Raw genomic sequence first — 26,749 nt, 5'->3', positions numbered from 1 at the left:
AGAGGAGAGGAGAGGAGAGGAGGGGAGGGGAGGGGAGGGGAGGGGAGAGGAGAGAAGAGGAGGGTATATTTCAGTTCAGGGACATCTTCTGCCCTGCTAAGTTTAACTTCAAATTTTATGAATTCAACTCTATAAGCACTGCTGAAGTTGTCTTAAAATGTTCTTCTTTTGGTCTTTTAGGATTTTCTTTCCAAAGTGAAAATCCTAGTGGACATAGAAGTCAGGACCTGGTGCCTCCACCCACTCCCTTCTCCTCTCTGCTCTCTGGGCTCCACATGCCTTGGCTGTCAGATTTTCTGAGCTCTCCATCCTGGGAAGACTGAAAAGAGCTGCAGCTGGTGCAGCAGTTTCACCATCCTACAGGAGGGACGGGATTGTCTCACTGACAGCATTTCCTATGTGTACAGGAGCATATGAGCCTAGGAGACCAGGCACAACCCTCGGGCATCGTTCCTCAGGAGCGGCTCACCTTGGTTTTTGAGACAGTGTCTGTAACTGACCTGATGCTCTCTGGATAGACTAGACTGAGGCTAGTTGGCTGTCAATCTCTGGGGTTCTCCTGTCTCCTAGTGCTAAGTAGCATTACAAATGTGTGACACCATGCCCTGCTTTTTTTAATTTGGGTTCTGGAGATCAAGCTCAAAGTCTTCATGCTTGAACAGAAAGCACATTGCTGACTTAGTTATCCCTTCAGCTTTCACTGTGAGCATTTCTTGAGACCACAGCCCACGTGATACCATGGCTTCCATGGCCTCCATTGCACTTCCCACACTCCCTGCCACGGCCCCACCCTTATAAGGCACCGGAATCCAGGCAACACTCACCTCCACCATTTTTGTAGCACAGGTAGGGAAACCGCCAGACATTGGCGAGGTCCACAGCGAAGCCGATGACTGAGAGCAGGAAATCAATTTTCTTGCTCCAGGTCTCCCGCTCCTGAGCCTCCACTGGTGTCTGCGGTGGGTTGATGAGGGTGGAGTTGGTCAGCTGCACTCCATTCTGCTCCTTGACGAGGATGAGTTCCACCTCTCTGGGGCCCATGGCATTGGACTCTTTAGCCGGGGCCACCACAGAGGACATTGGTCCCACGGAGCATTTGCTCTTACTCATGGGTAGATTGGAGCCCAAGGAACTCTGCTTCTTTCTTCTTAGCCTTCAGTCAATATAAAGAAACACACAGCAACACACAGGTTCAGCAGCCATACCTACAGGGTACCTGGGTGGAGCCCAGAGACATGAGGTTGTCCAAGCATGTGAGATGCCATGGCCAAGATGAAGGACAGCTGGGGGATGTTCACAGAGATGGAAGAGAGTGACAGTGGAGACCAGACAAACCTCTACCCACCTCTGTGGGTCCCTTTCCCACCAAAGCCCTCACTCCTATTAGTGCAGGCTTGTGTGGCTTCTAATTTGCTTCCTAACAACAATCCCAGGTGCTGCATGCGTTGCTTATCCACATTCCCAGGGGGCAATTTCACACCTTGCCAATAGCATTTCACTCACTTTTGCCTTTGTCAGGGTGCGTAGCTTTCTTTATACTTAGTAATACAAACAAAAAGCAAAATGAATATAACCAAAATCAGCCACAGTAACTGAAAGTTTAAAACACGTAGTCATCGGTTTCCCCAAGGAGAGTCTATACAAACCTCCCTGACTGACGGTGACCGTGGCTTTCCAGGCCTTTGATCTGACCGGGAGTTACCAGAATGTCACCAGGGGAGGGATCAGTCCACAGTAGAACGCTACACTAGCCGTGCTCCTAGAGAAAGCCTTTCCTGTGCTTCTGCAGAGCCACGGCCATGGCACTCATGCCCGGTGACAGCCTGTTTCCACTGAGCCCAGACAAGCACACTGATGGAAGCCCGGCATCTGGGTGGCTGCTCTAATGGGGTGACTTTCCTCTGCATCCCTAAACAAAAACTCCTGACAGAAGTTATTTTATGCACCACTTCTCTGTGGCCTCTTTACCCCGGTGACAACCCCGAATGCAAATTCCTCACACGTGTTAGAAATGGGCTAATGGGTTTGCAGCTGCTAGGGAGCAGGTAGGAGCCAGAGAAGACTGTGAGAAGGCAGGAAGCATAGCAAAGGACCTGGTCCCAGACTCTGCTCCCAGCTCTGTTACAGGTACAGAGGACCTGTCTGCCCCACCCTACTCCTCAACTCATGGTTCAGAGGCAAGGTTTGGGCACAGACAGCAAATGAGTCCTGGGAAAAACATCTTTCTTCACCAGCTGGAGCGGGAAACAGGTGGCTCATAAGCCAAGGTTCCCACAACACGAGTTCAGCCCCTGCTTACAGAAAAGACAATTGAGAAGGGGGAGGGCGGGGAGAGAGGGGAGATGGAGCTTTGGCAAGGGGTGAAAACAACCCCAAGGGGTGTGCTTCTTTCAGACCCCAGCCATCCAAGTGGCGTCAATCCACCACCGAGGGTCCGCGATGCCCAGCCTCAGCCATAGATAGCCATGCCCCCCCCTCCCCCGGGAAGTAAGAGCAACCTCCATTTGCAGGTCTTGAGCTTGGGCTCTGTGGAACCCTACACTCTGAGGACAGGCGCTGAGAACACACCCCTTAGTTTTATGTGGAAGGAGCTGCTCTCCAAAGCCCTGGCTGTTGGCGACTTGGACCCAGGACCCGGATAGCTCTGGTTCTTGCACCTCATTCCATGGCACAGCCATCCAGGGACAGAGTGGGGTTCCTGCCTGTAGCTCTATAGACTAGCCGTCCAGGTTCAGAGTGGGACAGGGGATGCCACTACCAAGGATGCGCAAGGAGCAACCCTGATCCTTACCTGCCTCCTGCGCTGGCCTTCAGCTCTGAGGTCCTGTAAGTCTCCAGTCCAGCTTCACAGCTCTAGCGGGTCTCAGCCTCAACCTCTTATCCAGTCGCGGGGTCGGTCCGCCTAGCCCCGCCCGCCGTCGGGGGCGCCCGCTGGCACTGGCTCCGCCTCCGTCCCGCCCTGGGTGGGCGGAGGACAGGCTAAACAGCTCCTGCATCTCTTGGGTACTAGGATGGCTGCAGGGTGCCAGAGGCCACTGATCCCGGGCAGGCCAGGACCTTGGCCGGTATCTTGCGCGACCAGAAAGCGTTGGCCATGTGGGATCAAGGCAACTATCTAGGTTGGACGCGTTGCGGACCAGACGGACAGTTGGCTTCCAGGAGGAAGCAGTCCAGGTCTCTCGTCCCCTGCTTGCGCTCCTCGGGGTTGCTCTGCCAGCGCTGCAAGGGGCTCCCAGGCAACTGGCTCCAGCAAGGCCACGAGGAGCAGAGGAGCAAATTCCCACCCCCCGGAAGAGAGCGAAGTGGCCAATGCGTGGGAACCTGCACGGAGTTCCCAAGGCTCACCCAGGTCTCCCCACTTCTCCTTTCGATGCTGTACGATTACCCCACCCTGCTCCCGTGGTCCTGAGCAACCTGCTGACAAGACTCTCCAACTCCAGCTCCGCGGGGGCAAAGCAAGTGGGACACGCCTTACGGTCCTGTGCTGGTGGCCCATTTGTGTTCCTAGTCAGATCACAGCGTATTCTACCCCTGCCCTGGCCAGTTTGCTCAGGTATTCTTCTTCCTTATTCCATGAGCTCTGACCTTAGGATCCAAAGTACTAATATCCTCCAGTCCATCCTGATTCTCCTCTACCACCTTACTCAGGTACCATGGCCATAAGAGGGTTTTTGTAGTGTGTAACTATTCCCAGCCCCACCTCAGTGCTCTAGCTTGGTTCCGGGAGCCTCTCCTGAACTTATTTTTACAGGAATCTAAGCCATCTGATTTAAGCCACGAGGGTTCCTCCAGTCAGCCTACTTATGAAACCAGTTTACCTGGAGCGACCTATAATAAAGTTTGTGTGGTCAATATCCTGCTCCGGGGCCCAAAAGACTAGGAACTGGATTTCTCCTGCCCAGATATATGGCGTGTGGACACCGAGGGAGGTCCAGGACTCCCTAGGGTTAGCAGCAGTGTGAGCCCTTCCTCAGAACCCAAGTCCAGACTTCCTTTCTGCCTCCCTTCCCTTCACTCTTCCTTATACCCTTCTCTTCCCTGCACTTCTCTCTTCCTTCCCGTTTCTGTTTCCATCCAGAGTAGCTGAGAGCTTTGCCCAGAACATAGGGGCTTTTGAGGGAGTGTCCCATGCCCCTGGCTCCTCACCTACCTGTTTACTCCTCTGTGCCCATGCCTCTGTGGCCTCATCACTTTCCTTCAGCACCCCAAATATGGGGATGACACCAGGCAGGAACGCCCCCTCCCCCAGAGATGCTCTTCCAGGCAGATTAGAATGGGGAGGGCAGACTGCTCTGGCTGGTGTGGTCAGCCGGAGCTATTGTAAGGAAACACCACAGCCTTGGAATCAGACAACAAACATTTATTTCTATAAATGCTCGGCAGTCTCAAATCCCCAGGGCCACAGGTGTCTGGGAGGGCTGCTCCCAGGTCACAAATAGGTCTCTAGGTTCTCTCCAGGGCAGAGATGAACAGAGCTCCCTGTGGCCATTTTGTAAGACACAAATAACATTTCTGAAGTGGAGCCTTTGAAACCTGATCACCTCCCAGGACCTGATTCTGAATGCCGTCTGACATAAGAGGGTATGAGTTCTACATGTAGATGGGGGTGGGGGAATGGTTTCAGTCCTTGACACACCATACGGTAACAGGGACTTCAGGAGATGATGGTGCCCCCTCTAATCTCTGATGCCAGGAGCCATCTCTTTGCCTCTGCTCTGTAGCAACCCAATTCTATGCAAGTATCTCCTACATTCAAAGACACTGGCTTTTTTTCTGGACCTCACAAGCAAGTTAATAATACACTTTGAGATCACTGAAGACGTGACTTGCTAGCCTACTATGCAATTAGCATGCTGAAGTTTAACTTGCCGTTAAGAGAACAGTGTAACAACTGACCTTACTTGCCTCAGTTTCCCGTGTGATGCACTCTCGCAAGCTATGCTAATCCATAACTTTGGTCTTATGTTATATACTCTTCCATGACTCTATCCAGAGTAATGGGTGTGCGTATGAGCGTGTTGTGGTAATCATTTGCTGAAAGTGGCCAACAGCCTGGAGGTGACTGTATATAGCAAATATCCATCACAATCACTGGAGGAACCTGTGGATATAACTTGATAAGGTATTTTTGTAGTACTGAGTATCTCAGGGTCAATTAGAATCACTTACTTAAGCCGGGCGATGGTGGCGCACGCCTTTAATCCCAGCACTCGGGAGGCAAAGGCAGGTGGATCTCTGTGAGTTCGAGACCAGCCTGGTCTACAGAGCTAGTTCCAGGACAGGTTCCAAAGCCACAGAGAAACCCTGTCTCGAAAAACCAAAAAAAAATAAAAAATAACAAATCTCCCGTTTCCCGTGCTGTGCTTTCTGTTCTGTTCAGTAAATAAAGAGCAGAGTCCAGGACAGACAGAAGATACAGGTAGAGAATTAAAGGATCCAAACTTGGGCTCTCTAATCAGTCAAACGAATCCAAGGGGAAGTGCTGAATTTTCATTCCTTGATGTGACGCCAAAGCACTCCGATGCCTCTGAGGTAACCCTTAGGGCATTTTACCAGCACACTTCTCGGTAGTAACTCTGATGCCAAGAAAGGGGCAGGAGCCCATCATTGGCCCAGTTGAAGTCATCGAGAAAATAAATGACTGCGTAAGGAAGAAATAGTGGGAATAACTAAAGAGGTCATTTAAGGACAGAGACACAGAGCAGAACTTAGGTTCATCCAACCCATAAAACAGAAACAAAAGCCAGGAAGAATGAAGGTTTGAACACCAAGAATACAATAGAATGGCCTGTACTAAGCAGGGTGTAGGGAAATAAATACCATGGGGCAAGGGAACCTCTAGACTACCCATGGTGTGAGGAATAAAATACCATGGGGTGACGTGGTATACAGACAAAACACAGCAGTTAAGCAGTGTGAAACTCAGTGATAGAGAGTGGTCACATGTCTCCAATACTGGGTTAATATCCAATATTCAGTGCTCCGGCCACAGCTGACTTACCATGCAGCTAGGACAATGGAACTTTTCATGTTCTCAGAGAAAAGGGCCAAGGGGGCTGGGCTGTTAGCCTCGCCACAATTGGCAGAGAGCTAAGGGCGCATGCATCTCCACCTCACTTTCTGGGCTTTTACAGGTAGATGCAGTGTGGTTGACTCTGTGTTGACTGAGCCGGATGAACAGCCAGACTTTCCATGCTGGAACTTGGGCTGAACGCAGAGCTCAGTTCCTTATAGTTGTTGCCGAGGGTGCTGGCTAAGAGCATTGGATGAAAACAGGTGATGCTGGGGGATGTCTGGAATGGGACGATCACGTGGGGATGGAAAGGGGAGAGAGGGCAGTGGTAGGGAATAAGACAGCTGCAATTAAGGGTAGCATGGAAACATAATACAGTAGAAACCTAAAACATTTGCATATGTGAAGAAGAGCTCAATGAAATCAACAAATAATGGGAGACAGAGATCCACCTGGCCATCTCTTGTCACCAAATGAAGTTTCTAGTAGAGGGTTTGGGTCACATCTGAGTTGTTGGCTAGAGGGATTCCACAGAATCCCCAAACAACCCAGGCTTTTGCCAACACTTTATAGGTTGCTCTCTGCAAATGGTCAGAAAGTCCCCATTGCTGAAGACAACACAGACACAACTCATTGAACATGGAGGTGTCAAGCTGGCACCCACAGAAGCCTTCACTCCTGTGTTCCAGCATCGTTGTAACAAGAAGGTATTCTGCATGCTATCAGAAGAGAAATGTAAACAACAAGACAGCTGTAGACCCTTTATCTACTATGGTGTACGACCTCAAGACACGCTAGGGCAATAATGTCACAAAACTGGGAGTAGCCAGTTGTGCTGGATAGTCTTATGTCAGCTTGAAACAAGCTGGGAACCTCCACTGAGAAAATGTCTCCATAAGATCCAGCGGTAAGGTATTTTCTTAGTTGGTGATTGATGAGGGAAGACCCAGCCATTGAGTGGTGGCATCCCTGTTCTGGTGGTCCTGGGTTCTATAAAAAGATAGGCTGAGCAAGCCATGAGGAGCACGCCAGTAAGCAGCACCCCTCTATGGCCTCTGCCTCAGCTCCTGCTCTCAGGTTCCTGTCCTGTTTGAGTTCCTGTTCTAACTTCTTTGATGATGAACAGTGATGTGGACATATAAGTCAAATAACTCCTGTACTCCACACCTTGCTTTTTGGTCATGGTGCTTCATTGCAGTAATAGAAACCCCAACTAAGAGGTCAAGCAATAATTGATCTGATGTAAGGCTCACACCACGAGATGGAACCCATACCTGATACTGCTTAGGTGATCAAGACCCTAAGCCTAGATAGCCCAGGGACCTAGGGCAAAAGCAAATAATACTGGCCTAAAAAAGAAATGTAAAATGATTCCTAAAGGTATTTGGCTATACTCATAGATCAGTGCCTTGTTCAACTATCATTAGAGAAGCTTCCTCCTGCAGCAGATGGGAACAAATACAGAAACCCACAGCCAGACAGTATGCAGACATTAAGAGACTTCACAACACTCAGTCGTAGATGGGATACCGCCATCAAATCCCTCCCTTCAGAGCTCGGGGAACCCCAAAGAAGAGGAGGTAGAAAGAATGTAAGAGCCAGAGGAGATGGAGAACATAAAAGATAATAAGGCCCTCTAAGTCAACATGATCACATCTCATATGAACTCACAGAGACTGAAGCAGCTTCTATATGGCATGCTCAGGTCTGTACCAGGTTCTCCACATACATATTATAGCTTCTAGTTTAGTGTTTTTATGGGACTCTTGAGTGTATGAATGAGTGAGTCTCTGATTCTCATGCCCTCTCTTGGGCTCTTTCCCTTCTGTTGGTTTGTCCAACTTTAATATGATGGTTTTTGTTTTATTTTATTATATTTAATTTTGTTCTTTTTTTTAAAAAATAAATGAATGAATGTAAACCTAGCCACTAGGGTAAAGATTAAAAGCAAAGCTGTCATTTATAACTGCTGGGATAGGAAAAATCAGTTTTCTCCAATGGAATGACATTGGGTATATCAGCCACTCCAGGACAAAACACAAAAAGTGTATTTTTTTGTGTTCAACTGTAGCACACACACAGTGGGAAACAGGAATGCCCCAAGAATGCCCCCTTTATTGTGTCCTGGGGCAGCTTATATAGGGATAGCCACGCTCCAGCCAAATGCACCAGAAACCATTCCCCTGCCATCAGGAACTCCTGAGGGTCTTGTGCTCAGAGCAGCTGTAGGCACTCAGATCAGGGGAAAACAAGTTGTTTAGAAGAAATTCGGGGTCTGGGGGTTCACAGCTCCCAACATTCAACACAAAAAATAATGAACTCAAATAAAGAAATAAACAAATAAAGAAACAAAACAAAGGAAGGAAGACAGAAAAGAGGAGACAGGTGGTGGTGCTATATGGCAGTTGAATGAAAATGGCTCCCATAGGTTCATAGGGAGCAAACCTACTTGACAGGGATTAGGAAGTGTGGTCTTATTGGAGGAAGTGTGGCCTTGTTGGAGGAAGTGTGGCCTTGTTGGAGGACGTGTATCACTGGGACTTAGTTTTGGGGTTTCAAATGCTCAAGATAGACCCAGTGCCTCTTTTTCTTCTCACTGCCTGCCAGTCAAGATGCAGAACTCTCTAGGCTCCTTCTCCACCACCGTGTCTGCCTGCATGCTGCCATGCTTCCTGCCATGACAGTAAAGGTATATACCTCTAAACCAATTAGAAGTTTTCCTTTGTAAGAGCTGTTATGGTCATGGTGTCCCTTCACAGCAACAGAAACCTGATCAAGAGACTATATAAAGGTTTGTATATTAATCTTCAGAGAGTGCCACCACCTCTCCACAATACTGTACTTTTTTTTTTTTAAATATAGTCCGTTTTAAATCAATGCGGCAGGAAGTGGATTCAAGGTTATGGGTTTTCATGTCACAATCTCTTACTGTTTGAGCACCACTTGTTGGAAGTGTGATCCTCCCTCTACCTGATAGCCTCTGCAATTTCCCTGAAGTCAGTCCAGCTGTTTGTTTACTTCTGGACTCGCTTGCCTACTGTAATGCAAACTTTTCAGTAGCCTGCACTTCAGAGCCGAAGCCCTGACTTTCAGATATGACAGTGCTGCCTGGGCCAACACATCCCAACCTGTCTGGTCCCTTCTACCTCGTGCTGTCATACACTCAATGTGTTTCCTGTGAGTACATTGCTTTCGGTGTTGTTTTCCTATGCAATGCGGCAGTTTCTGCTTTTTAACCGAGGCATTCATACCCTGAATGCTTGACATGAAGACTGCTTTGGTTGAACTTCTGCCTACAGGCTGCCCCTGGCTTTCTATGTTTTTCTGATATGTTCTTGGTCTTTTCTCAGATCAGGTAGCTGTGGTTTCATTCTGCTCATTGAAATGTTGTTCTGTCTGTTGCTTCATTGCATGTAGTAGGCACCATCTCACTGTGTCTTTCACCGATAGCTTTACCCTAACTTGCAGCAGGAACACTGGACTAGAGTGCACTCCCTTTAGCTTTTGGGCTGTCCGCTTCAAACATTTTGCTGTACACGTTATGAACTGGAGAATGCATTGTCAACTTGACAACAGGAGACCATCCTCCAAAAGAGATTTAAACAGTGAAGAAAACTTTTGCTATTATCTTCCTAACTACCTTTTCTTCTTCCTTGGTTTGAACCCAGATTTCCAAACCCTCTCATTCAGCACGGGACTGAAGGACTTGCTGATTGCATGCCGATTTGATTCGACACCAGACACTATAGATTTATTCACCCCTAAGATCCTTATGCCCTGGACTTCCTTCTGGAGAGGCACGTTCATCCCCTGTTCCTTCTGACCTGAAGCAACTTTTTGCAGCTCAGGAGTGAGCCAGCACCCAACTAGCTCTCACAGAACCGGACAGGCAGGCCCTGGTCACCATTCTGAGGCTCTTGTCACCATTTCTTGGCACGCAGCTTGCATCGCTTGCTGCTGAGTGGGTTGCACAGTTCAGTTCTGTCTGTGGGCAGCTTCATGTAGATGAGAGACATACTCATCCTGACCCAACTTTAATCCTAGCACTTGGCCTCTCCTGGCTGTGACACACCTTTCAATAGTGTACCTTCAGATAATGCCCTTCAGATAATACCTAGCTTTTGTGCTCAACTCAGCTTCTTGTATTTTTGTGATTGACACTGTTGGCAATGATGAACTGGCTCACTGACTCAGCTTTTGCTTACTAAAAATGTCTTTTTTTTTTTGCTTGACGATAGAAAGGTATTTTTAAACACAGAATTCCAGGCTGGCTTTTTTTTCTTTCTCTCTTTAATTTTGAGGATGCCACCAGCTATCTAGCTAGCATAGTCAGAGGCCAATGAGTAGTTGGTGGCCATCAAGGAGTTGACAGCTATCAGTCACCAAGAAATCAGCAGGTACTGAGAATTTGTTGGCAGTCACTGAGGTGGCTCTGGTCATTGAGAAATTGGTTGTCCCTGAGAGTTTGGCTGTGTCATTGAGAAATCATCTGCCAGTCATGGAAAATTTGGCTGCTAGTCACTGAGACTTTGGTTCTCGTTGAGAAGTGGAATGGTATTGAGAAGCCAGCTGGTATTCACCGAGGAGCTGGCTGACAGCTATCAGACCCTAGCCAGTGGGCACTCAGCAAACACCTGGGCAGGCTTGTGCCTTGGGAGCGCACACATTTTTCCTGGAAACCCTTATGTTTTCCTTTCAGATTATTTTACATTGTGTGTTTGTGTGGCGTGTGAGTGCGAAACTGTGCCAGGCACACATGGGAACTTGTGGGAGTTTTTCTCTCCTTCGACCATGTGGGTCATGGGAGGTCAAACTGGGATCATCAGGCTTAGTGGCAAGCGCCTTTCCCAAAACCTGGCTTGCTTGGTGTTTGTTCGATTGGGTGCTCACCGAGATGCCTCTTTTATGTCTGCATTTATAGATTTTTGGGGAAATTATGGTTATTATCTTGTCAGATATTTTTTTCTGTCCCCGAAAGGTTATCTGACCATGTTTCTCGGGCTACTCATTTCTTTTCTCTGTATTTCCTGCCCTTGCCTGCGGGGACTGCACATTGCTAAGCTCCAGCCAGGTTCCTGTTTCTTCCTTCAGGACACCATCCAATAAGATTTTCTCAGGTGTGACATGGTATGCATGAGTTCGTCTCTTCCAGTGTGCATCTCACAGATCCTTTCCAAGTGGCTGGAAAAGAAGGGGACCAAATGTGGAATAGCTACGGAGCTGGTCAGTAACTACTTAGCCTGGTCGAGGTCGTGCTTCAATTCCCAGACCTAAAGCGGGCACCACTCTCAGATCCGCCAGCTCTCCCAAGTAGGCCGATTGCTCTGGACTTTCCATCACAACTGGTTTGTCTCCTTGATTGATACGAACCCCAAGTACAGATTCGGCTTCCAGGTTTTCCTGCCAACATGACCTGAAGTGCAGTGAGGGGCCTATTCGTGACTGTTCATCCCCCACTCATGGCTATAAGCCTTGAAGGATGCAGGGCTGGGCTGACATTGGAGGTGGACCTGCGATTTTGGACTCCTTTCCCCAGTCAGCATGGTGCCGTAACTGAGGACTGGTGCACATGGCTAACAACCGTGGCCAGAAAAGCACCTGTAACTGAGAAATTAGCAATGGCTCAGTTATATTTGGGGATGCCCTGGTGACTGTGCTCCCTTTGCCTTCTCAAAGTCCTCCTCCACCCAGCTGTACTCCTGCCTACGACCTTGGATATTGCCAGGTGACCATTCTGCCCAGTGAGGCAGGAGGGTGACTGATAAACACCAACACAGTGAAGACCCTTCACCTTCCTGCCATCTGACAGGCAGTCTCGGGAGGGGCTGGTCTGTCAGCCTGGGACAGGGATAGTAACAGTGGGCAGGGGTATCTGGGAGGATATGTAGGGAAGAAAGGGAGAAACATTGTCATTAAATTAGTTTCAAAATCAAACAAAGCCGCAGGCAGAGCTGCCCTGTCTGTGTGAGAAACAGATCTTCTTTGCTGACTTCAGCTCTCTGTGGCCCTTATCTGTTACTGTGTAACTTGGCCTGGGTAAATCCACAGGCCCTGCCCAAGATTCTGCTTCTCCTTTCATGCTGGAATACTTTGCTTAAGAGCCTCTGTCCCCAAGACCAGAGGTTTCTACCTGGGACCCTAAGACAAGTGCTGTACCAAGTGAAACTGCTGTCAGCCCTGGAGTGTTGCCTCTCTCCTGACTCAATGGATGACAAAGGGCCACTGTCGTGCAACTGGATAGAATAGGCAGGGAGAGCCATCACTGCCTGTGGAGTCCAGTATCTCTCCATGTGCCTATTGACATTGTCACGATTAAGACCGGGACTAGGGTGCTACCAAACCTGGGGTCAGGGGAGCGTAGATAGGTACTGGGAGATCTGTGAACACGTGCCATCCTATGGTGAGACATAGGGATGAGGACGGGTCAGCCATGGTACTATGCAGTGCTCGACTGGGCTTGTGCATACCTGCACACACGTGTGCCTGCTTGTGTGTGAACTTGCACATCGGATGGTTGATTGGTTAAACTCATTCTTCCCACTTCTCGGGAACCCCTATCACTTTAGACAGGGAATGGTGAGCAGAAATGGACTTTAACTCAGCTTTTCCCTAAGAAAATGTTTAGATTGGCTCCTGACCAAACTCAGCTCATCCGAAGGTGGAGACACGGCTCGTGGAATTCATCTTCCCGGGAGAAGGTATAGCCTCGTGTTAATAGGTATGACTTCAGCAACCATGCTGGAAAACGCACAGGAAGGTAACCTACAATCTGCAAAGCTGGGGGTGGGGGTGGGGGGGGTTGGGGTACAAGTGATAGGTGCTGGCTCTCCCTACCCTGGTTCCATGTAGAACACGTAGTTTGCCTGGTTGCTGCCCTGCATGTGTGTGGCCAGTGTGTGCTTGGAGCTGCAGTATCTCCCGTGTTCTTGAACAAAATGATTACAGGTGACCTCTTCCTGAACCAGCTCTGCCAGGAAAGCATGCAGCTCATGTCTTGGTTTGACTCTTTAAAAAAACTGTAAACAAACCAGGCATGGCGGTGCATGCCTTTAATCCCAGCACCTGAAGGCAGAGGTAGGCGGACGTCTGTGAATTTAAGGTTAGCTTAGTCTACATAATTAGTTCCAGGACAGCTGAAGCTGGTGAGATCCTGTCTCAAGAAATAAGTCAAAACAAATTTTAAAAATCTTAAATATACTTAGTGTCAGAGCTGACGGTCATTTAAAAAATGACAAGTTCGCTGGGCGGTAGTGGCACACGCCTTTAATCCCAGCACTCAGGAGGCAGAGGCAGGTGGATCTCTGTGAGTTCTAGGCCAGCCTGGTCTACAACAGCTAATTCCAGGACAGGAACCAAAAGGTACGGAGAAACCCTGTCTCGAAAAATCAAAAAAAAAAAAAAAAAAAAAAAGTTCATCAAAAAACACAAAGGAGAGGGATGGAAAGATGGTTCAGCAGGAAAGACCGCTGCTGTTCTGGAAGACTTGAGTTTGCTTCGTAGCGCCCACAGGGACCGCTCACAACCACCTGTAACTTCAGCTGTAGGGTATCTGACACCTTTGATCAGACCTGCAAGGGCACCTGCATTCATGTGCACATAAACATAATAAAACTGATAAAAATGAATCTTAAAACACAGGGTGTAAATAAAGCTTGTGAAACAGTATCAGGTTAGACCCTATTTTCTCGCTGCATGGGGCCCACGCCGACATCCTAGTGTCCCACTGCTCTGCTAAACACCAGTCATTTATTCTGGGGATTGACTCGGGTCTCAGGCTTCTGCAGCAAGCACTTAGCGGCTGAGCTATCCCCTCAGCCTTCACCAAACCTTTTCGAGGGTGTAGGTCTTCAGTTGTTGTTTTTACTTCTGTTTCTCCATCTTTTATAGTGGTCCCACGGGATGAGTCTGCTGACAAACGTGTTCAAGAGTTACACACGCATCGCACATAAGAAACACAGAATCAGCCTGCTGCATCAAAGAGATGCACGCGCGTCTCATGTGGGTGAGTGGAGCTCCTGGCGCCAACACTGCCCGGAAAGCTTCCGCACACAGCTGCAGGCACTTTCCAAGCCTAAAAGATGAGCTCACCTCGACGGGCTTTCCATCTTTCCACCTGTGGTCTTTCCACTGAGAGGCATTTAACAAAAACACACCGAAGCTTGTACAACTTTACGTTGTGTTGTGTTTATTCCACCGAAAACCTGAAGACCGCACCCCAAAGGAGCCTGCAGGCAGGGCGGGCACAGCCCCAGCCCCTGCTTGCTCTGTACATTCACAGTTCTGAGCGCGGACTGAGGTTGCTAACAAGAGTAATCAGGAGAATGAACTCCATCCCAGGTCTGCTCAGGATTCTCTCAATGTGCCCAGGGGCATTCCACAGGAATCCTTCACTTGCAGACGGAGGGGCAGAGCCCCAACCTCGGGACATCTTAGTTCATTCATCTCCTTCATTGGCCTTCTCGTGGCTTTTCTCTTCTGGAAATTTGTACTCTACAGTTATAAAAACCAACCCGGTGGCTACAAAGGCTGTGTTCACATTTCATTCATACCTAACAAGCTAAGAGCCCAGAATCCAAGCTCCCTGCCCATCCTGCGGCAGTGTGGCGCTGTGTGGCTGAGGTTGAGGGGCTCTGTTTACGTATTTCTCTTGGGGGAAGCACACACTAACACTCTCTCTGAGAAAGTTAGTAAACACCTGTTCCTGCACTTACTAACCTGGTGGTCATTTTTTATAGCAATGCCCCGGATGTAAAAATCTAATTTAGGAGTAAAAAACAAAGTTACAAAGCAACCATTGCTTACAAAACAAACTAAACCTACGGTCACTGTTGTGCTTTAAGGATGAGTTTGTCATATAAAAAGATGAAACCAGGTAATGCCAAAGTGGATAGCCTGGACCCTGTTCCTTCCTGACTTCAAGGGGTGGCCAAGCGCAGTAAACTGTGTGGTCTGTCCCCTGCTGCTGTCATCCCCACAGGACACCTGTGCTCAGAGGGTGGCTGCTTTCCTTAGTCACTATGTTAGGAGAGGACCTCCTGGCTCATCTCAGTATGTCTGCTCCGAGGTCTAGAATGACATCATAATGACACCATCAAGACAAGGGGATGCCTTCCAGTTCTTTCCCACTGCCTGATTCTTTACTCACATTCAATGCTCTCACCAGTTACATGAAGTAGATTTTGTTATATTGAAACTGAAATACCGAATTGGCAATGTTTATATAAAAAAAAGATGGGGATTCAGGAAGGCTTAAGGAAAGCAGAGGATGCTGGGGCCAGTCTTTGTGGCTAAGCGTCCCGTGGACCTAAATGGGAGGAGGGCAGAGAGACCCTTTAAACTGTGGCCACCGGAGACAGCCTCAGAATCTATCAAAAACAAGCCTGGAAATAAATATCCATAAGCTAACACAAAAAAATGGAGTAGAAAACCAATTTTCTTTCTTTTTTTTTTTTCTTTTTTAAAAAAATGTTGAATGTTTTCCAAAGTACCTAAGTGAGGTTTATAAAATAGTCACAGGCTCCTGCACAAACACAGAAACACTTATCATCGGGTGATGCCCCCTCACATGGGTGAGCCAGAGATGGCAGAGGCACGGAAGCAGGACAAGGTGACTGTTCCAGGATAGGTGTGTGCAGCGTGTGTGTGCAGACCCCCACACTGTGCACACCATACAGACAACAAGGAGAAAGACCTGACACACACTCAAGACCAGCATATTCGAGGTGAGTCACACAGCCAGACCTGTGCCCACTCAGCCTGTGGAGTCCCGCTCCACAGGGAGGTCCCGAGCACCCACCCGCCTGCCTGCCTGCAATAGGCAGGTGGGATATACACACAGCTTCCCTGCAAATGCCCAGCTGGGCCCTGAGACAGAAAACAAATACATCAGAAGTCTTTTGGACCTCGGGTCTGCAGACAGAAAGAGATGGCGTGGGAAGACAGGGAGATGCAGATGGCACAGCACACACACAGGCTCCAGGCCACTGGAGTCGGGCGGTGATGCAGGAGGGGCCTCATCCCTCCAGAATCGCCCATTCTAGTCCACTTTCTTACAAGAATTCTTTCTCCCAAAGTCTGAGTTTTCAGGGCTGAAGTCAATGCAGAAGCCATTGGGAGTTGGTGCTGGGGGTGTCTGTGCACAGGTGTCAAAATGTGTCTGATCAGGGTACAAATAGTCCTCCGCGAAGTTGGGGTACATTTCTGCAAACTCGCGGAAGTCATCTGCAAAGACAAGGAAGTTGATTATTGGGACCGAGAGAGCCTCATCACCAGCCAATGGTCAGAGATTCCCCCAGAAAGGTCAACACCCGTGTGATGACCAGGAATTCCTCAGGTCAGGGACTAAGAGCAGGCTATGGCAGAGGGGCCTGAGCCAAAGGCTGTGGGTGTTGGCATCCAGCTGAAGCTTCCTGGAGAGCACCTCCAATGCAGCTGGGGTGGGTGTTCCCCACAAGGGTACCCAGGTCAGAAGCCCCTGCAACTTTGCCTGGTTGTGGGCTCTAAACTTTAAGCTTGCTTCTAAATCACAGGGAGAAACTGGACCCATGATCATCGTGTCTTTCTGGGTTTCAGAAGAACCTTCTTCAGGGGATCCATTACTATGTGGGGAGGGGGAAGCTTAGGGTATGGAGATGGGGAAGGGGTTCCATTCACATCCCCAAGCCTCCTGAGGCCATGCTCTCTTTTGCATACCTGGGCTGGAGTGTCCACTAAATCCTACCCCTATTTGGGAACAACACTGTGTTGGGACCATTTGGAGTCCTGGCCTCTAGCTGCTCTTCCCTGCTAGAGATCTTTACTTTCCTTCTGATTTGAGTTACTGAAAGCTGTGTCAAAGTTGTTTACCAGCTCTGCTTCACGAGCGAGCACGTGTTGCCTTGGCCTTGAGGATCAGAGGATAAGGTTTTCACCTGCTGGCCCACCTGACTGTGGGGTATATAAGCCTCCATGGTACTATTGAATAAGGGGCTTCTTACCAGTGACTAGAGCTCTGTGTGTCTGTCTCTCTGTCTGTGTATGTTTGTGTGTTTCAACCTCCAGCCCCTTGCCTGAAGCTCAGAAACTGTATGGTAGCGCATAGAGCGCAGACAGGCGTTGTGAGCTGCAACACTGTTCTGACTCCACTTACCAAATGCGATTCTTCCCTTCTCCTCTTGGTCAATAGCCTGGAACAAGTCAGTCACTGTTAGTTCTGATACACCCAGTGCGGTCTTGAGGATGCAGGACAGGTTGGCCTCATCTATGCTGCCATCCTCAGGTGATCCATACATCTGCAAGGGACAGCGAAGAGTTACCCTGGGGGGGGGGGGTCCTTGTTCTGGTGTTCATCAGGTCTGGTACATTTTCCCCAGTGGTCCTGTTCCCACCTTGTCAAAACAGCTGGCACCCTTGAGAGGGTGGTGCCTACAAGTACCAGGCAGAGGCATGCATGTCTGTCTCTACTGTCCTTTGCAGGTCCCTCATGGACATGCAACATGTCTTGGGTGAGACATGGATGCTGCCATAACTGTGGGAGCAGAGAAACAAGTAGAGATGGAGTGAAGACTCAGCTCTAGCAGGGAGCAGCAGAAGGACTCAGTGTGCCAGGGCCAAGCTAGGGCCAAGCTGGGGCTGCAGGGCTCTTGTAGCAAGACCCAGCCAAACAGAACAGTGTGCCTCCCCTGCCACCTAGTGGCCAAAGGATAAACTGCAGCATCTTTCGGTTGTGAGGCCATGGTTTTGATGAACGCAAGGACCAAAAGTCTACATACATGTCTAACCAGAAAACTACACTGTGTGGGAAAATGGACAAGGGGTCTCCAAAGCCCCTACGTGAAAGTTTTTCTACAGGAGTGGCACTAACATGGAAAACGAGAAGGGACCCCCAAGGGGGGTGAGAATGTAGGAGCGTAAACATCTCTTGGGTCTTCTTACGGTCACAAAGCTGTTTTACACCTTGATATTTGGCCCTAACTGTGGTGTGAGGAAGGCATCGAAATCCTTAAACCAGATCCCAGGGTGCTGCAGTGCTGTACAAGGGACCTAATGAACTCATTTGCTTTGCAAAGCTGGACTTGGTGGAATCATTCACTGGTCTGCCTAGGGTTTTATTTAGACCTAGTGAAAAGATGATTCTGTCTTTCCAGAAAGTCATGGGACACTGAGATTTGTTACAGGACACCCCACTGACACCTTGTCCCTGTCAATACTGTCTAACATTCCCAGGGCTACAGGACAAGGATGGGTGCAGGTGGGGAGCCTGGGGAAGCCTGAGAGGTAGCATCTGGCCCAAGGAGTAGGTGCAACGGGGCAAAGCTATCTATGGCAACAAGGAGCAGGTGCCTGCTATCCTACCACAGTGGGGACGTGGCCCCAGCGTGACTGCTAGGACACACTTGCTCTCAGGCGGCTGTGAGAGGCTTGGACCAAGAGCCGCTCGTCAACCAGGCCCTTCACAGCCCAGCCTCCATGGCTTCTCCACTATGACTGTATCTCCTCAAACCACAGCCCTAGATGAACTTTTCCTCTTACAACATGCTTCTTGCCAAGAATTTGTCCCAGTAATAAGAAGAATAACTAACACACGCACACATCCCACTCAGGGAATCTACTTGCCTTGAATGCCAGCTGGATGGTGGCCAGGGTCTGGGATGGCCTGCACACCACGGACAAGGCGACCACATATTCACGGAGGTCTATCTCACCGCCACCGCTCTGCAAAAGAAAAGCACATTCGGTGACGGCTCAGTTGCCAGCATGTCACAAGGGACCTTCTGGCTAACTGCTTCATCCCAGCCTGATGTGGCAACTTCTACATGTGTGAAAAGCATGCTTTGGAAGATGAATCCCGGGCATGCTTGCTAAAACCCCAGTTGGTTCTCAAACGCGAAGCTTCGCCAGAAAGCAAGCCAAGGCCTGCCTGTACTTACAGAACAGGCTAGCCAGCATCTTTGCTGGACTTACTCCACTGAGGACCACTTACACGTGGACAAGCCAGAGGTTTTGCCCCAAGCCCCCCAGTGGACCCACCTCGTCAAACAGTGAGAACATGTCCTCCAAGGCATCCGAGACAGGAACCTCCAAGTAGGCTGCGAACTCTGGAAGCCCAATTTTCTCTCCTCTCTTCATCCTTGCACTCTCTGAATATTTGTCTAGCTCTTTCTCAAGATTTTCTGGTTTCAGTCTAAATAAAAACACGGGAAAGATTTATCGATAAAACCATAGCACAGAAACCAAAACAGGAGACTTACTACAAAGAAGCAGCAAGTTAGTTTCTGAGCCTGGCGTGTCCTCACAGTTTACAAGATGCCAGGTTTTGTCTCTGCATCTAACTGTCTGCCCCTTGGGTGTGTTCCCATATAGTGTACAGGGGTAGCACCCATACACCTGGCTGGTATCCAGAAAGAGTCTTAAAGCCCTTCTATGTGGCCCGCTGATGACATCCGAAACCCAACAGGTCCCTTGCAACCTCAGCAACACTTGGTTCTCAAGAAGGCTTGAGAGCTACAGGCCACTCACCCGAGGCCCCTCACGAGCCTGGCGAACTCTAGCAGGCAGGTGTCAGCGGGCAAGCGGAGCTGTCCTTCTGCCAAAGCCAGCTGGCAATCCTCAAAGGTGTAGTCGGTTACCGAGACTCCCAGAGCCCTACAAGAGAGGGATCCTGCCATCAGGCTCCATGCCACTGACCCTCACCCACCAGTAGGAGGAACCACAGCAGCTGCAAGGGAAGAGGGTCCGAGGGCAGCCGGGGTGGATAGCTCCGGACAGCCTTCAGGGGAGCACTGCTCTAACAGACTGGCCCAGGCCAAGAAGAAAGCCCAGAGGTCACGGAGGCACAAAGTTATAGGACACCCAGTTCTCAGATGCCAGGCTAACATGGGCCTCCCCTCGGGGGAAGCTTCTGAGCCTCATCACACACCCCTGCCTGCCAGAGACCATGATGGGTGGGTCCTCCCTCCTGGGGAGTGCAATAGGAGCTCTAGACTAGGCCTTTGCTGATGTCTTGCTGGTGTGCTATTTTAGCCACAGAAAACATTATTTTAACTTATATATCAAGAAAGGAAATGCCTATGAACACAGAGAGAAGCCAAAACAAGAGTGACTCTCACTTCCCAAGAACATACCCTGCCCAGGATACCTGAAAACAATGAGTTCTGCTGCATGGCACATGCCGTGAACACACTGGCTGGCAGTGCTCAGGCACCAACAGGATTCCTGCAAAGTCACTGCAGAAGCACACACACCAAGCACTCAGGTTAGCAGGGAAACCTCTCAACTCTCGTCCCCAGATGCATCAGTGCTCATCAGACCCTGCTCTGGGTGCACACAGCTGACGAGGTCTGGCATCCAGCAGCCGCTTGGGATTGTGGTGACATGGCATGTTCCCAGTGGAGTCTCAGGAACGTGGGGCGAGCTGGAAGGGAGGGTCCACGATCCCAGGCTTACTCTTCTGGGTCTAAGGGTGTCGACAGCTCTGCCACCATGTTACTGAGCTGGATACAGGCAAGCAAGAAAAGCCACTGTTCTCTCCAGGAAGGAGGTTCCTCCCATGGTCTGTCAACGGGAACATGGAGAGAAAGTCCCAAACAGGAACCGACACCCTGCAGCTGGAATGCTCCCCAGAGCCAGCCAGGATGGGACTTTTACAAGAGAGCCCTAGGAAAGAGGAAACAGTCTGTGGCCAGCAAAAGCCTTGACGGAAGGCATAGGTGAGTGTGCTGAGTGCCCAGGAGTGGCGATGCAGAATGCCCAGCCCCACAGGAGCCCTGCATTGAACATGTATGTTTGATGGCTACCTCAAACCTCCCTTTCTTGGCACACAAGCTGTCCAGATCTGCAGCTGCTTGTTCCTGCTACCATCCCACTGATACCATGCATGACTGTGGTCTGTACAACTGTAATGTGTGTACACCCTACATGCAATCAGTGTAGCATAGCCCCTCAGCTCTAATGGGTTCAGAGGAGCCATACAGAATCACCCCACAGGGTCGCTGCAAGAGGTCCAGGTCCTGTCCTAAGAACTGAATTGTCTATAAAGGCTATGTCAGACTTCATAAAAAACAAAACAAAGCCAAAAAAAAAATTTTTTCCCCCTGTATTAAACACATTTATGGAAGAAAACTCATTAAAACTTCCTTGAGAATCTTTTTTTAGGAAAATGGGCTTTCCAATCTGGGCTATTGGTCAGGGTTGTCCAAGAGACTTCCAAAACACCACAGGCTACTGTTATTGCCTTTGGTTGTTCCCAAAGGTAGCGAGTGAGTCCCCATTGCTGAAGATAGCAGGAACTTTGCATACAGGGCCCAGACGCCCAGGTGTTGGATCTGACCTTATAGTCTCCTTCCTGAACACTACTTTTCTTGGAGAGCTGGACCCATCAGTCCTACTCAGCCATGAGGCCTAGGAACCACAACGCTGACTAGCATGGCACTGGATTGGTGCATCTAACAGTGCAGTAGCAGCACACATACCTTGGTGGCAACCAGACCTGCTCAACAAGAGGAAAACCATGCTTGGTGCTGGAAACTTAGCCAATTGCCTAGGGCTACTGCAGCCATGAATCTCGGAGAACTTAGAATGGCTACTTTATTAAACAGACATAATCCCTAACTATATTCTAGATATATGTCCGTATACCCACAGATAAGTATGTGCAGTCCTCACCCCTCATCAAAGAAACTTTTCTTTGCAATTCAGACTACTATAGAAAACCACAATCAGTCATAATACAGAATTGTGGAGCCTAGTGCCAACTGATACAGCTACAACCAACTCCTGCACTGAAGGCTCGGGAATCATCGTGGAAGAGGAGGCAGAAAGATTGTAAAAGTCAAAGGAGTAGGGAGTTTGCTGTAAGATTGTGTCTCTTAGAACTATTAGAGAAGCTACACCCATGACATCTCGTCAACGCAAGGATGACATTAACAGACATGTCAACATGGATGGGGGAAACTCAGGAGGCGTCGACCTCCTCAAAATGATTATTTTATTGAAGACTGGAATGCAGGGACCTTGGCCTGGCTTGAGCATTCCCTTAGTTAGCACGTGCTCAGAGTTGTCTGTGGTCAACTGCAGGTCAGCAACCCAGCTCTAGCCTGGGCGCATGCCCGTCAAGAGACGGGAGGGGGAAGTAGGCAGGAACCACAGGAGGCTCATTAGAGGTGCTCCCAGAACACTTTTTCCAGGTCTGTGTCAAGAACTAGGGGTAGGATTGTCCCCCACTCCCAGGTGGAGGAACCTCAAAGGTTCCTGGAGCTGCCATTGGCAGAGGCTAGAGTTCAGCTCCATGTACACGGTCCCTTGGGGGGAGCAACAAGGCTGTCCACTTGAGGCTGCAGTGGGGTAATCACTGTCTGGTGTGTATAAGTAGTACGGGAGCCTAGTTTTAAGTACATGTATGAGAAACGAGGCTCAGAAGGTGGGAGAACCTTGGGTAACACGATTGTTGTCCAGACTAGCGGGAACCAGAAAGCAAAAACAATGCTTAAGTTCTCTACTGTGCCCAAGAGTCAGGTGGCCGCCCAGGTCACCCTAGAAGATTAAACACACGGACAGTACGATTCCTCCAGCAGGGGGAGCGAGAGTGTCAGCAGATTGTTCACCGTATAAGGAGGCTGTGACCTGAGGCTGACACCTGCCCAGGCCAGTGCATGCCCCAGAAAACACGGCAGCCTCACTGATGACTACGGCAGGTTTGAAACTTGCGAAATGAAGCACAGATTAACCATCTTTTAAATGTTAAACAAGTCAAAACACCATCAGATAAAAGTAGGAGACACAAACCCAAGGCGGAGCGCACTCCACCGCTAGCGTACGCAGGACCTGCTTGTTCACTCTTGCACAAACCCATTTCCCCAGCACCACCGGCGGCTGCTCACTCACTTGGCCATGACGCGCCGCACATTGCTGGCATATAGGGCAGGATTTCTCTTCTCCTCCTCCGAAGGGCAATACACGGGCAGGAACTAAGGACAGAAAAACTGTGTTATCTCTGTTAGTACAAGACACTGATTCCATGGGTCATCATAAATGGTAACTGTGACAATTTTAAGGCGGGAAGAGCCCGGCCATACATTCTTGCACACTCACAATGTACACACATGTATCTAGACCCACATGCATATGTGCACATCATTGTGCACACACATACACTTCTACCTATAATTTTTACAGCCCAGCACTGCTAAGCTGGAGAACCCACTGTCCCAGGCCACAATGTCCAGCTCCTAATCACAAGCATATCTCCATCCCTCAGTGACAGTTTTGTGTTGAGTATTACACAAGACAGTACTTCTGCAGTTTCTACACCTGAAGCCCTCCTGGCAGCTAGCATCTACTACATCTCTGTGATAAATCAGCCTAAAAACATAGCATTTTAAATGACTTAGTAGCCCATGCAGATGCCAACTCTACCAGCATGAAAGAGCAAAAGACCATCCCCGATTCCTATTCTTAAAATAAAGGTATTTAGGAATATAGAAGCATTCTGAAAGCCTGTCAATTCCAAATATGTGCATGTAAGATTTCACATTTTAGAAATTCCTAAAAATTACAATGGTCTTCACATTAACACTGGCACCACATACCAACAATGCAAAGAAGAGCACGTAAAACATATTGTAGGACTTTTCTCAGTCTTTTATCTGAAAAGGAGAGACCATGTCTGAAATAGGCCTGCCCACAAAACAGGGGTCCCAGCCACGACAAGATCATGTTCCTTCTCAGGCCTGGTCTTGCTTTCTCCTGGTAGCTGACAGAAGAGCCTACCAAAATATCCAGAGCAGCAGAACACACTCTCTGGGCTAGGCTCTTTGGAAAAGTAGCTCACCTGTCCATTTTGTATGCCTCTGCAGTACTTACGGCAAGTGAGCAGGCTGTTTCACCAAATACAAAGGTGTGTATGACTCATTTCTGATTTCAGATGCAGGCCCATCAGAATTTTTTTTTGAGAAAAAGAAGCAAACAAACAAAAAACCCCAAAGCTGAATAAATAAACAACCCCGCCCCATAAAATCACCACTCCCTTCACTCAGAGAAAGTTCTACAGACTATACATATATGACTGTGTTTGTTGATTTTAGCCAAGAGTGTGGGTTAGGACTTAGGAACTTGCCAGCAGCTCAGAGCTGTGTAGGTTATATTCCATGACCAATGCTAAACAGGATGATGACAGAATGAAATTTAGCCATTCAAATCTAGCTGTATCGGTATCAGGTAGTAACGAAGATAAAAAGAAAATATCGGTCTGTCTCGGTCTCTCTCTCTCTTCTTCCCTTTTTGTTTGTTTTTCGAGACAGGGTTTCTCTGTGTAGACCTGGCTATCCTAGAACTCAGTCTGTAGATCACATAGGCCTAAATTCAAGAGGTCCACCTGCTTCTGCCTCCTGAATGCTGGGATTAAAGGTGTACACCACTACTGGTGACCAGCAAAAAAAAAAAAAAAATGTATCAATGTTATAAACTCTAGGTAACAATCACCTAAATAACGAATGGCAGATTTAGTTTCCTTTTAATTTTTAAAAACCTTGCCCAGGTGCTAAAGAGATGATTCAGCAGTTAAGAGCACTTGTTGCTCTTTCAGAGGATCTGGGAGTCTGTTTCTAACGTCCATATGGCAGCTAACAACCTTCTGTAACTCCAGTTCTAGAGGACATGACAACCTCTATGGTCTCTGTAGGCAATACATACACTTGGTGCACAGATATACATGCAGGAAAACACTCATACATACAAAATAAAAATGAACAAATCTTTAAAAAAAATCCTATGCAAATGTATTTAAATGACACAGAGCACATAAAGCCACAGAGAGGAAGTGACCAGAAAGTTCCTCTTGGACCCAGACAAATGAGAAGATCCTCAAGGACTGATATGTAACATTATCTGTGTAAGTTAGATACTATGTAACTATCTACACAGCTCTTGGTCTAATAGTTTTTTTAACAATGTATCAAACTTATTTCAGTGTAACATTGTATGATATACAACCAAAAAGACACCCTGTGCAACATTTTATGACATTGTATCCTTCTGGGTTAACATTGTAACACTATATTCCTAGAGACACCAATGTAACACTGTGTGACACTGTATCCACACAACTGAGTTTAATACTTTGTAATACAGACCCCAGTGTAGTACACTGTATCCATACAGACCCCTATGTAATATTGTGACAATGTATCACACAGCCCCAAGTCTAATACTATTCAAACACTGCATCAGTTTAGACCCTAATGGAACCCTGTATCTCACAAAGCTTAGCAGAACTGACTCTGGGCCAGAAGCCACTCCCACCACACCCATGCTGCATTCTGCCCACACTACATAACACTATGTCCACTCACCTCAATTTCCACCTGGTTTTGAAACTGGCACAAAGTGAGCCACAGGATTTTCAACCTTAAAAACAGCATTGAATAATTTTACAACATGTTTACAAAGTTAGGCTCCTAATTCTTATAGCTGAATAACTCCAAATTCTGACCAAAGCCTCTAGGAGGTGCTGCGGGGCAGTGAACCTGGAAGGAAGGGTAACCTTCCAAAGTTGAAAGGTCAAGGAAAAAAAAAGAATGTAACAAGATGATTTTATTAGCTAATCACTTTTCTGGTTAGATATTTGCTTTGGTCTTTGGTTATTTTAGAAGGCCATAATGCTTCCTTTGCCCTCCTGCTTTGACAGCCTTATCTCCAGGATGCCCATCTCCCTATGTATGCAGGGTAGACTTTCAGCTTTAAGTCATGCTATGACTGGTTTGCCTGATTTCCAGGGTCCTGGATCTTCAGTAGTATTGCCGGTACTTGTTGTACTGCATGGAATTACAGAGTTTCCTGGAATCCCCATCCCTGAGGTCACATTCTCTTCTCTCTTCCTGGCAGTAAGTCACCCCCTAATTCTGAGCCAATCTTTTTCTGCCCTAACATGCCAGTCTGTGCACAGGACAAGGCACTGGAGCCCAGTTCCAAGTAATCCTTCCAGTCCACCCCCCCCAACCTCAGAAGTGGTGGTCTGAAGTCACTGCAGGGGCACTTCCCCAGCCAGTGATACAAATACCTTGAAAGGCTAGGGAGGGGCTGGTACCTGATTTCACTTCCTCCCTGAAGCCCTTGAGCCAGTTTTATCCCTAGCTGGCTCCTCCTCCCTGCACATAAATGGCAGCTCCAGTATTATGGGTTGCCTTGGTGTCCCAAGTTCAGCTGCTGTAGTTTTTGTTTCTCTAATTCCGTGGGGTTGATAATCACAGGACAACTGATTCCTTGTGTCTGTTCCGGGAGGATAAGGATACCAACTCTAGAAGGCCTCCCTCACCTAGCACTCCCTGAATCCTACTGCCTATACAAAAGTCCCCATCCCCAAACACCAAGTGCTGCCAGATTGATAGTACTAGGTGTACTAGATAGGTAAGGGAAGGGCTCAGCTACCTTCCCATGGGTGCTGGCGCCAAGGAACTTACGTCCCCAAAATCCAGGAGTTAATTACACAGCCACACGGAACACTTAGTTTTTTTTTTTCACAATGGGCCAACCCTAATTGCTGTCAAGAGTAATTTTCACATTTGCAAAAGCAATGAGAGCACAGGGAGTCACTAGAGGTCTGTGCAGCCATAGAACGAGAGGCCAGACAGGATGACACGGGGCCCAACTTACGCTCCGGGTCCTTGCCACGTCCATGTGATGGTGTCCTGGGAGTGAGAAAGCAGATGAATCAAAAACAGAGCCAGATCATGAGGGCCATCTTTATCCAGCCCAGGGATGCAG

The 26,749-nt window shown here is 48.5% G+C and overlaps 2 protein-coding genes across 2 annotated transcripts in view; both read right to left on the bottom strand.

Annotated features, from left to right (window-relative positions):
* Slc6a3 (solute carrier family 6 member 3) overlaps window positions 1-2,832 on the bottom strand; it is a 32,548-nt gene extending 29,716 nt beyond the window's left edge. The window contains exons 1-2 of the mRNA XM_005356710.2: window positions 2,792-2,832; window positions 825-1,153 (exon numbers count right to left, since the gene is read on the bottom strand). Coding sequence (XP_005356767.1) covers window positions 825-1,110 — 286 coding nt within the window. The 5' untranslated portion in view covers window positions 1,111-1,153; window positions 2,792-2,832. The remainder of the gene's footprint in view (window positions 1-824; window positions 1,154-2,791) is intronic.
* An 11,348-nt stretch (window positions 2,833-14,180) lies between these two features.
* The window catches only part of Lpcat1 (lysophosphatidylcholine acyltransferase 1), a 49,724-nt gene continuing 37,155 nt past the window's right edge, over window positions 14,181-26,749 (bottom strand). Inside the window, exons 7-14 of the mRNA XM_005356709.2 lie at window positions 26,639-26,673; window positions 25,339-25,393; window positions 22,874-22,956; window positions 19,511-19,636; window positions 19,022-19,175; window positions 18,608-18,706; window positions 17,142-17,283; window positions 14,181-16,234 (exon numbers count right to left, since the gene is read on the bottom strand). Of these exons, the coding sequence (XP_005356766.1) occupies window positions 16,050-16,234; window positions 17,142-17,283; window positions 18,608-18,706; window positions 19,022-19,175; window positions 19,511-19,636; window positions 22,874-22,956; window positions 25,339-25,393; window positions 26,639-26,673 (879 nt within the window). The 3' untranslated portion in view covers window positions 14,181-16,049. The remainder of the gene's footprint in view (window positions 16,235-17,141; window positions 17,284-18,607; window positions 18,707-19,021; window positions 19,176-19,510; window positions 19,637-22,873; window positions 22,957-25,338; window positions 25,394-26,638; window positions 26,674-26,749) is intronic.

The sequence above is a fragment of the Microtus ochrogaster genome, chromosome 19, assembly GCF_000317375.1.
Source record: "Microtus ochrogaster isolate Prairie Vole_2 chromosome 19, MicOch1.0, whole genome shotgun sequence".
NCBI classification, from domain to species: Eukaryota; Metazoa; Chordata; class Mammalia; order Rodentia; family Cricetidae; genus Microtus; species Microtus ochrogaster.
The sequence above is the reverse complement of the archived record's forward strand: the minus strand, read 5'-3'. Positions and strand labels throughout refer to the sequence as shown.